The sequence below is a fragment of the Mus musculus genome, chromosome 4 (genome assembly GCF_000001635.26).
Source record: "Mus musculus strain C57BL/6J chromosome 4, GRCm38.p6 C57BL/6J".
NCBI classification, from domain to species: Eukaryota; Metazoa; Chordata; class Mammalia; order Rodentia; family Muridae; genus Mus; species Mus musculus.
The window spans coordinates 141,654,154-141,664,588 of NC_000070.6; the positions used below are offsets into that span (position 1 = coordinate 141,654,154).

General features: G+C 51.3%; 1 protein-coding gene across 3 annotated transcripts in view; it reads right to left on the reverse strand.

Annotated features, from left to right (window-relative positions):
* Nucleotides 1–9,993, reverse strand: part of Plekhm2 (pleckstrin homology domain containing, family M (with RUN domain) member 2) — a 38,415-nt gene extending 28,422 nt beyond the window's left edge. For 2 of the 3 annotated variants that reach the window (NM_001347237.2, NM_001033150.2), the window contains exon 1: nucleotides 9,708–9,993. In NM_001347237.2, coding sequence (NP_001334166.1) covers nucleotides 9,708–9,767 — 60 coding nt within the window. In that variant the 5' untranslated portion in view covers nucleotides 9,768–9,993. The remainder of the gene's footprint in view (nucleotides 1–9,707) is intronic. The other variant, XR_390780.3, reaches the window with a different exon arrangement.
* Nucleotides 9,994–10,435: the final 442 nt, after the last annotated feature.

The following is a 10,435-nucleotide window of genomic DNA, read 5'->3' on the forward strand; positions in this document are numbered from 1 at the left end:
AAACCACAAGCACGCTGGAAAGTCAGAAAAACAAACCCTCATTTCATGGCTGAGGGAGGCAAAGGCACTCCGGTACCACATAACCATATTTGCTCAGTCCCCAGAGGCAGCTCGCCTGCTTCCACCCCAGCTGAGATGAGGCACAGAGGGCTGGGCCCGGTTCCTCCTGGACATGATCTGCCCATCCTTGAGCTCTGCTGTCTCTGTGTGGCAGTCACTGCCTGGTCCCTGGGGCTCTGGAGAGTCTGTTTGTGAATCAACACTAATAACATTAAAGCCTCTATAACATCCATCAGTGGATCCCACAGCTGTCCCCACCTCCCAAATCACGGCTGCTAGCCCCAGGACAGTGGCATGACTTCACACTGGGCTGGCAGATCTACTAAGATGCTTGCTTCCATGGGAAAAAAAGGAAACAGGTTCTGGAGGGTTTTTTATGTGCCTTTTTTAAGTGGGTGAAGATGACAGGCCTCTTAAGTAATTCGACAGAATGCAATCTCTAAAGGCCTGAGCTGGGCTGGGGCTCAGTTGGTCGAACACGTGGTAAGCATGCAGGAGGCCCTGGCTTCACTGCCCAACACCAGGTAGGCAGAGAAGGGCACACCCGTAATCATAGTGGTTAGCGGCCAGAAGTTCAGTCATTTTTAGCAGCACGGGGAATTTGAGGACATCAGAGCTACATGGAACCCTATCTCAAAAAACAAAAGAAAGAAAGAAAGAAAGAAAGAAAGAAAGGAAGGAAGGAAGGAAGGAAGGAAGGAAGGAAGAAAGAAAGAAAGAAAGAAAGAAAGAAAGAAAGAAAGAGAGAGAGAGGAAGGAAAGAAAAAGAAAAATTAAGGGCTGGAAAGGCTGGAGACAGGTTAGCCATTAAGAGTGACCACTCTTCCAGAGGACCTAGGTTAAGTTCCCAGCACCCACATGGCAACTCTTGTTCCAGGAGACCCTACGTCCTCTTCTGGCCTCTATGGGTACCAGGCATGTACATGGTACACAGACATACATTTAGGCAAAACACTTATACACATAAAATTCTTTTTTTTTTAATTTAAAATTTTGTTTTGAGAAAGGGTTTCTTTGTGTAGCCCTGGCTATCCTGAAACCAACTCTGTAGATCAGGCTGGCTTCAGACTCTGAGATCTGCCTGCCTCTGCCTCCCAAGTGCTGAGATTAGAGGCATAAATCTAAAATTTTAATTAAAAAAAAAAACGTAAAGTTGTTAAGGGCCAGCAAGATGGCTCAGCAGGTAAAGGTGCTTGCCACTAAGCCTGATGACCCGAGGTCAATCCTTCTGTCCCACAAGGTGGGGAGAGAGAACTGACTCTCAAAAGTTGCCCTCTAGCCGGGCAGTGGTGGCCCACGCCTTTAATCCCAGCACTCAGGAGGCAGAGGCAGGCGGATTTCTGAGTTCGAGGCCAGCCTGGTCTACAGAGTGAGTTCCAGGACAGCCAGGGCTATACAGAGAAACCCTGTCTCGAAAAACCAAAAAAAAAAAAAAAAGTTGCCCTCTAACTTTCTAACTTCCACATATGCACCGTAGCATGCTTGCCTCCCCACAAATAATTATATGTAATTTAAAATTTTTACTCTTTTTTTAAAAATAAATGTATGTTTTGTATATGAACAGCTTGACCTGCTTCTGTGTATGCCACAATTACGCCTAAGGCCTGTAGGAACCCTAAGAGCTCACTGGATCCCCTAGAACTGGAGTTACAGATGGCTATGAGCCACCACATGCCACTGGGAACCCAACCTGAGAGTCCTCTGCAAGAGCAGCCAGTGCTCCTATCAGCTGAGCGAGCGTCTCTCCAGTCCTAAAAGCACTTTTTTTTAAAGCCGTTAAATACTTCTCCTTCCAGGAAGGAGATTGCCCAAGCCTCCATGTACTCCTCAGCCTTGGGAGCAAGCCTTGACCCCTTTTGGAGGAACCAAGGATGCCTTTGAGAGTGGGGAGAAAAACTGCCAAGAGCCCTGGACAAACACCAGAGGCCCAGAAGGTGGACACCGGCCTGAAAGAACACACTGCGCAGACTTTCCTCCATCCTTCTAGGCTGGAGCTGGCAGAACCCTGCCCGCTCCTCAGTCACCAGTGCTGGGGGGTGGGGTGGGGGAGGGGTTGCTCAGAGCCTGCTTTAACCCCAGCAATCCAAGCTGGGTTAATCCAGGCACCTCATTGCCTCTGTGTCTCTTCTAGTTCCCCTTTCCCCAACCCACAGCGTCTGCATGACCTCCCGAGTCCTTCCTCCACCCAAGCAGTGCACCGATAAAGAAAATGGCTACCAAGGTCACTGCCTGATACAGTATTAGTCTGGAGGACGGACGTGGACCAAGCAATGCTAGGGACCAGTCAGATCCATCACAGGCCGAAAATGCAAAGGGTGAGGAGGTCTGCCTGGAACATTCTGGATTCCAAATCAGGGTTGCTTAAGACCAGGAAGGAGGGCATCTATCCACTGTACTTCTTACCTTTTCCTCTGTGTGTGTGTGTGTGTGTGTGTGTGTGTGTGTCACATGCCACAGTCAGGGAGCCAACCTCTAATGTCCATTCCTCAGGAACACTGTCCACCTTGGGTTTTTTTTTTGTTTTGTTTTTTTGTTTTTTTTGAGATAAGGTCTCACGCCTGGCCTGGAATTCACTGAATGGGCTAGGCTGGCTGGCCATCAAGCCCTGGGAATCCTGCTGTCAATGCCTCACGGTCACGAAGCATGATCTGCTGTGGGCAGCTTCCTAAAGTGGATTCCAGTGGTCACACACACAGAGCCCTGTGTACCTTACCAGCTGACCCCCCACCTCCACAGACCCCCCCCACTGCCATCGGCCTCAAGTTTGTCTCCCGAGTGAAGCCCCTTTCTCAGGATGAACTCGCTGCTCATTCCCATGAGGACAAGAGCGCTCAGCACACAGCAGTCACTCAACAAATGCGTACAATACTAAAACACAGACAGGCTGAGCCAAGGGGGAGGGGGAGTGGAGGGCAGGAGGAGGACAAACAATAAGAGTCCAAGATCCACACATGTGACCGTCATGATGAAACCTAAGTGCTGTATGCATTAAAAAGACCAATCTACAGAGACATGCGATTATCATCTTAAGGCAGACATCATGTATGGAGAAATGGAAAGAGCGGGAGCCAGAAAGATGGTTCCAGGGTTAACCTTGCTCCTTCTGAGGTTAATGGTTTTGGACAAGCTGCCTCCCTGAGCCTACCCTCCCTGGCTTAGGTGGGCAGCACAGGGTGTCCTGCAGTGTGCAGTGTTACTGACTGGAGGAAGGTGTGGAGCTAGGAGCCGGCTCCAGTAGATTAAATGTAAGGAGTCCAGTTGTGTGACTGTCCCTTCCCCTCCATGCTTCAAGCCTCAGCGGCCAGTGGAACACCAGCAATGAAGGGTTTGGCTGAGGCTGGGGAGTGTGACTTGGAGGGTAGCAAGCTGGCCTAGCATATACAAAGCCTCGGGTTCCATCCCCAGCAACACATAAAACTGGGCGAGGTGCTCCACGTGGAGGCAGGATGACCAGAAGATCCAAGACATCCTTGGCTATGAAGTGAGTTCGAGAAAAACTAAGAAAAAAAAAAAAAAGCAGACAACTTGTGCTGAAATTGATCAGTGACCCTATGACTTCCAAAAACTCTGGTAGGGGATCCTGTGGATTTCAAATGGGCACAGTCCCTCCCTTCTTCTCCCAAGCCACTGGGTTTCTTAGATTCTGTTAGTTCCCACTACTGAACAGCTGTCTGGGGAAGAGAATGGACCGTAAGAAAGAGAGATGTGGGCTGGAAGAGATGGTTCAGCAGTTAAGAGCACTGACTGCTCTTTCAGAGGTCCTGAGTTCAATTCCCAGCAACGTGGTGGCTCACAACCATCTGTAATGGGGTCTGATGCCCTCTTCTGGTGTGTCTGAAGACAGCTACACTGTACCCATATACATTAAATAAATAAATCTTAAAAAAAAAAAAAAAAGCCGGGCGTGGTGGCGCATGCCTTTAATCCCAGCACTCGGGAGGCAGAGGCAGGTGGATTTCTGAGTTCGAGGCCAGCCTGGTCTACAAAGTGAGCTCCAGGACAGCCAGGGCTATACAGAGAAACCCTGTCTCAAAAAACCAAAAAACAAACCAAAAAAAAAAAAAAAAAACAAAAAACAAAAAACAAAAAACAAAAAAACCAAAAAGACGCAAGCAAGACCAGCTGGCTGTAGGAGAGGGGATACACTCAGGACCCCACGTGCTCATGAAAGCCAACAGACCAGCTTAAAACCTTATCATTCTTCTGGCTCACGTGGGAGTTCAAGACCCTCCCACCTAGCAGGCCACCAGGAGGCTGAGCCGGAGGACCGACTGGCTGGCGGGGAGCATTTGCTCACACCAACCAGGAGTGTTCCCTAGACTGGATACTCCAGGAGGCCACCCCAGGGGAAGGGTTGCCCTATCTCTCTACCCTGCAGAGCATACTGGGAAACCCCTTTGCCACCAAAGAGGCCACCTGGGAGAACTTTGCCACAGGAAAGCCCCAGTGTCTCCTGTGAATTTGGGGTAATGTCAGCTCTGACAGCATCACGCAAGGGCCATGGTGATGACCCCTGAGACCAAGACAAGCACGCTAGCAGGACAAACGATCTGCCCAGGGCTGGGCGCAGTGAGCTACCTAGGAAAGCCAGCCTTCTTCTCCCCACCACACTCACACCCAGGTCCTCTCTTAGCATCCTGACCGCTGCACCCTCGTTCAGCATGCTTCTAGACCTAACACTGACTTTCTGCTGATGGCAGAAAGATTCAGTTTTTTCATGACCTTCTTTTCACACTGGGCTCCAGAGAGTTGAGTTTTGAGGAAGATCAGAGAGTCACCACTGAGTCACCCAACCTTGAGTGTGAGCTGTGACCACAGGGACTCAGACTTGGTCCTCCTTGCAGCCCACGATTGCCAGTGGGTGGCTGTGCCTGGCTTCAAGCCATCACCTGGAACTTTTCTCTAAGCTAGAGCCAAGGCCTGGATGGACTAGGCCACAGCGTTATAAGGCTTCTAACAGAAACCTGATGTCAGAGAAGCAGTGTATTAAAAGAAGCACTTTGTAAGCCCGATGGGCAGAGCTCAGGAGAAGCAGGGCAACATTTGTCCCACACCTGTTCCTGATGTCAGTGGGGTGACCTACAGGGTCAGAGCCTGCAGTGCCCACACACTATGTGATTCCTGCTTGGGAGCCCTTGGGTCCTTCACAGCCTCTTCTGCAACCAAAGAGAAAGAGCCGGGGCCAATACCATGACCCAGCAGAAGGAAGAGGGACTTCCTTCATAAAATAGGTGTGTGGCTATTATTTTACTTAGATCTTTGTCCCAGTGACTCAAGGCCTTGGGGTTTTTTCAGAATATTTTCCCAGAAAGCTGAGAGAACAAAAACTAATGATGTAAAAGTAAAGGCCTGGACTTTCACTAACTTTCAACCCACTACCAGGGCTAAGCTATCTGAAGGAGCTGAAAGGAAAGGCCAGGCATAGCCGCACACACCTTTAACTCTAGCACTCAGGTGGCAGAGGCAGGTGGAGCTCTGTACGTTCCAGGCCAGTCTGATCTACCTAGCAAGTACCAAGTACAGCCAGGGCTATCAGAGGCCTGTCTGAAAAAAAAAAAAAAAATTGAGCCCCCTCCCCAGACAGTCTTGGACGCAGCCCTGTGCAGCTGGGCTAGGCCACATCTGGAGCCTGGTCATCTGAGCCTCCGGATCCAGACCCAGAAGGGGGTGGGCTCTGGCTGCTAGGGCCCATGTGCTGGAAACAGGCCCTCTCTGAGGCTTGGTCAGCAGGAGGCAGTGTTGACTCTACTGAACAGGTGAAGCAGCAGCCACATTCGCCCTGCAAGCCTGATGTAACAAAGGTGAGCTGCATGCACGCTGAACTCTCCACAGGCCTAGCCACCCTCATGTCATCTCTGACAGTGCTCCCCAGCCCACCTTGACAGGAACTTCTTTGGGTATACCCAGGTGTCCATATATAAATAACTACCTGTGGGCCAAAGTTTGGTCTATTTTTATAAAGGTTTACTAGAATACAGCCTTACTCACAAATGTGCGGTTGCTTTGCAGTAAAAAGGAAAGAAGTGGGTGATTTTGGTGAAGGCTGTAGTGCTTAAAAATATTCTCCACATGATCCTTTAAGAGAAAGTTTCCAGGAAGGAGGGCAAAGTGCCTCAGGTCTATAATTGTACTTACTTCGAAGGCTAAGGATAGAGAACATGAGTTCGAGAGCAGCCTGGGCAACATGGTTAGATACTATCTCAGACAAGTTAAAAAAAAAAAATGGCTGGACAGAGTGTCGAATGTCTTTGATCCCAGTGCTCTGGAGGTAGAGGCTAGCCTCTCTGTGAGTTTAAGGCTAGCCTGGTCTACAGAGAGAGAGAGTTCCAGGACAGCCAGGGCTACACGGAGAAACCCCCTGCCTTGCAAAACCAAAAAAGAAAACAGAGAGACGGGATACTCAGGATGTAGCTCAGTGTGTGGAGTGTCTGCCCAACACTCCAGGGGCCCTGGGTTCAATCCCCAGCAACATACAGAAGCCAGATGTGGTGTGCATGCCCGTAATTCCAGCACTTGCAAGGTGGAGGTTCAATCCCCAGCAACATACAGAAGCCAGATGTGGTGTGCATGCCCGTAATTCCAGCGCTTGCAAGGTGGAGGGAAAAGATCAAAAATCACCAGGAGGCCATTTTGTCAGCTTGGGCTATCTAAAAGAATAAGGTAAAGTAAAATAATGAAATAAATAAAAAAGGCCCGTGGTTGTGGGTCATGGTAGAGCGCTCATAGAGCATGCACACAGCCCTGGGTGCCAGCCCCACCTCAGGGAAAAAGAGACAGAACCGTGCAGGGGACAGTGGCAGCTGTCACAGGGCCTGAGTGTGTGGCAGGGATGGTGCGGGCAGTGTAGGTCTATTCTCTCACGGAACTGAATTTCCATACTGCATTATGAGCAGAGTCTGACGTCTGACTGGTGACGTCACCGGAGGCTCCGCTGGCTGCTAGGATCCAGAATCCAAAGCTCGGCCTGGGTCTGTGTGCATTGCTGGCCTCTGTGCGAGGCTGTGTGGCTTTTCCAGGGTGCACATTCTAGCCACCTCTAGCAGAACCCTTGATACTCACCCCCAGAAAACCACCTGGGGGCGGGGCACTTCTTTGGAGGATGTTCCTGCTAGCCTGGATGCCGCACCGCGCAGCCTTCTTTCTCTGAGAAGACTATCAGTCTGCCAAGGCTTAGTGAGGGCCTCCCAGTCTCTACCAACACAGAGTCTTCTGGAAGACAACGGCTGCTGTTTAAAAGGTTCCTTGTGTGTTGGTGCAGGGAGACACGCACACAGGCATGCAGCGCTGGTGTACAGGCGGTAGTTAGCCACTCAGCTTAGGAGCTAGGACCCTGACTTAGATTCTCTGGAAAAGAGGCCAGTGCTCTTAGCCACTGACCTGGCTATCTGTCCAGCAGCATTTTTTTTTGTTTTGTTTTGTTTTGAATTTACTTTTTCCATCGTGAGTTCTGGAGATTGAACCCAAGTCATCCAGTTTGCACACCAACTCTGGCTTGCAAGCCAGTTTCCCTGCTTTGGCCATCTTACCAGGTCTGCCATGGCTGCTTCAGCCTCGGTGTCTATGGTGGGAGCTGAACTTTTTTTTTTTTTTAAATCTGTTTATTTATTTTATGAATATGAGTACCATGTTGCTGTCTTCAGACACACCAGAAGAGGGCATCAGATCTCATTACAGATGGTTGTGAGCCACCGTATGGTTGCTGGGAATTGAACTCAGGACCTCTGGAAGAAAAGTCAGTGATCTTAACTGCTGAGCCATCTCTCCAGCCCCGGAGCTGAACTTTCTAGCTGTTGTTTTGTTTTGTGAGGTTTTTGTTTGTTTGTTTCTGGTTGGTTGGTTTGTTTTGGTTTTATTTTATTAAATTTAAAAAAATTTAAAAAGATTTATTTCTTATTATATCTAAGTACACTGTAGCTGTCTTCAGAAGAGGGCGTCAGATCTCATTACAGATGGTTGGGAGCCACCACATGGTTGCTGGGATTTGAACTCAGGACCTTTGTCCTGAATAGTCAGTGCTCTTAACCCGTGAGCCATCTCTCCAGCCCTTGGTTTTATTTTTAGAGACAGGGTTTCTTCATTTAGCCTTCCCTGCCTGTGGTAGCACTCTCCTCTGTAGACCAGGCTGGCCTTGAACTTGCAGAGATCCACCTGCCTCTAGCAGCTGAGCGCTGGGATTAAAGGTGTGAGCCAGCACCCGGCTAGTTGTTCAGAGAGAGAATTAGAACTGCGCAGCTTCCTTCAAACTAAATGGCCACCACTAGCTTCCTCTCTTGGAGTAGGCCTTATTAGAAGCAGAAACCTTTTTATTTTTTATTTTCTGTTTTTTGTTTGTTTGTTTGTTTTGGTTTTCTTGTTTGTTTGTTTTTTCTTCAAGATACAGTCTCACTATGTAGCTCTGGCTGTCCTGGAACTCACTATGTAGACCAGGCTGGCCTCACACTCATAGAAACCCACCTGACTCTGCCTCTCAAATGCTGGGATCAAAGGCATGTGCCTCTATGCACAAAGAACCCTAAAGGAGGCAGGCGGTGTGGTACTCATCTTTAAGGCCAGCACTCTGGAGGGAGAGTTTGAGGTTAGCCTTGTCTGTATAGTGAGACTGTTAGAAAAGAAAAGAAAAGAAAAGAAAAGAAAAGAAAAGAAAAGAAAAGAAAAGAAAAGAAAAGCAAGAAAGAAGAGGGCCAGAGAAATGCTTCAGTGGGTGAAGGCATTGCTGCCAAAACTTACACATTGAGTTTGAGTACTGGAATTAACAGGATAGGAGAGAATCAATTCTCAAAAGTTGACCTCTGACCTCCACTCTCCCATTTACATACGGACACACACACAGCTCCTAAAGTATAGTTACACACACACACACACACACACACACAGAAAAAGCATGAAGGCAGGCTAGTCAATCTTCCCCACTCCTCTATTTTTCGGTTTCACTATGTAGTCCAGGCTAGCTTGGACCTCAGGACTCTGCTTTAGCCTCCTGTGTGCTGGATGACAGAGATGCATCACCACACCCAGCCTTCTGAGGCTGGCCTGTCTCCTCACCCCTGTGCGTGCCCTTGACAGGTAGTCATTCCTACCAGGAATTGGGGCAATGACCAATACTAACAAGCCCCAACCCAAAGTGTCATAGTGTCACCGTCCCACGGCTTACCTTCCAAAACTACAACCCTAGACACCTCAGGTCCTCACTCAGAGCTCTGTAACTCGCTTTTTTCTAAACTGCCATCCTGGAGTTAGGACGACTTGGGGATTCCGTGGGTCCCCAAGCAATGTCGCAGGGCACAGCTGGGGTGACCAGCAGGTGCTGGTTCTCGGCCTTTGCCCCGAGGGAGGGAGGGAAGATGCAGTGGATTCCTCGAGGATGCTCTCCCTGCCCCGTCCTACCCGCAGCCTTCCCGAGGTGTCACGGGCCAGTCGCGGGAAGACAAGGCCGATTCGGGCACCGGGGAGCTCCGAGGACGCTGACCTCAACTTTGTTCTTTAAAAATAGCTCGGAGGCCGCGGCGCTCCCGGGAGTCGCCTGCTTCTCCAGCAGGGCCCAGGGTCGCCAGGACGACAGTGGCCCGGGGTCCCGGTCATGGAGGCGACCCGGGGGGGACTAGCGACGGGGACCGGGGAGGGGGTCGGGGCCGAAGGAGGCCGCTCACCTTCTTCACCGACAGCGAGATGTTCTCCAGGATTCGGTCCTTCACCTCCCGCGGCTCCATGGCGCTGCCGCCGCCGCCCCGCCGCCGCTTCCCACGCCGGGAGCCCGGGGCCGCCGCCAACCGCTGCCGCCGGCCGTGCGGGGGCTCCGTCGTGCCGGCCGCGGGCCCCGGCGCCCGCCGCCCTCGTCTCGCCTCGCCTCGCCTCGCCCGGGCCTCGCTCCGCCGCCGCCGCCTCCCGAGCGCCGAGCCGGGAAGGAGACGCGGGCCCTGCGCGGCCGCAGGAACTGATGTCAGGCGGGGCGGCGCCAGCACCGGCCGGGAGGGACGGCGGCGACCAGGCGGGCCCGCCTCCTCCGAGACCCGGGGCGATGGAGACCTGGGAGCTCAGAGATCCGGAGCCCCGGGGACCTGCAGACCTAGGGGACTCACACAGCCCGGATCGCATAGACCCAGGACCTCACAGAGCCAGAATCGCATAGATCCGGCACCGCAGAGCCTCGGGACCTCAAACACGCTGGGACTCAAAGACTTCGCCTCCCACTTCCCAATCCTGCACAAACTCCTCATGAGACCCTGGGAGCTCACCGATCTCCAGAGCCACCCTGCTCAAAGACCCCGGGAACCTCACAGACCCCGGGCCCCCTCCCAGCTCCTCTGAGATACCGTATTGTCCGTGTTGTCGTTCCCCTAACCCCTTGCAGCAAGGCCCTGCACGGGCCTAAAAACTG